Raw genomic sequence first — 475 nt, 5'->3', positions numbered from 1 at the left:
CAGAATACACCGAAGTGACCTTCCCCTTCCCTGCCTTTCAGATAGTGGTAGTTGCAGCGAGCGGCCGACAGAGGTCAGGACCGAGGACTCGACTTCTCACACAGAAAAATCAGGTACTTGTCATAACTATTTTGTGATTACTATTTTTCTGGGTCTCAGCAATTCATTTTTTTTAAATTCTGGGATTCAGTAATTCAAATATTTATTGTTTTTTTTTTTAGAGTATGATTTTTCTTTTCTTTAATGATGCCCACTTTTTATCTAAAGTTTCAAAAGGCAAAAATCTTACGTTTCAAAGAGATACTAGATGACGGTGAGTGACGGGAAAATGCGAGTTCCTTGTTATAATTTAAATAGAAGGATCTTTGTGAAGATTTTTTATGCTATTACCTTTTCTCTGGTCAGATGTGTAATATGTGATGTGATTATTCATTTAAACAAGTTGGATTATGCTAATTATTTAAAGCAAAATTTG

At 34.1% G+C, this 475-nt stretch overlaps 1 protein-coding gene across 1 annotated transcript in view; it reads left to right on the top strand.

Moving 5' to 3' along the window:
- The window catches only part of LOC119584971 (microtubule-associated protein futsch-like), a gene marked incomplete at its 5' end in the record, with an annotated part of 346,977 nt that overhangs the window by 129,469 nt on the left and 217,033 nt on the right, over positions 1-475 (top strand). The window contains 1 exon segment of the mRNA XM_037933567.1: positions 42-113. Within this exon segment, the coding sequence (XP_037789495.1) occupies positions 42-113 (72 nt within the window).

This window comes from Penaeus monodon, chromosome 19 (assembly GCF_015228065.2).
Source record: "Penaeus monodon isolate SGIC_2016 chromosome 19, NSTDA_Pmon_1, whole genome shotgun sequence".
Taxonomy (NCBI): domain Eukaryota; kingdom Metazoa; phylum Arthropoda; class Malacostraca; order Decapoda; family Penaeidae; genus Penaeus; species Penaeus monodon.
This window is presented reverse-complemented; position numbering and strand designations above follow the sequence as displayed.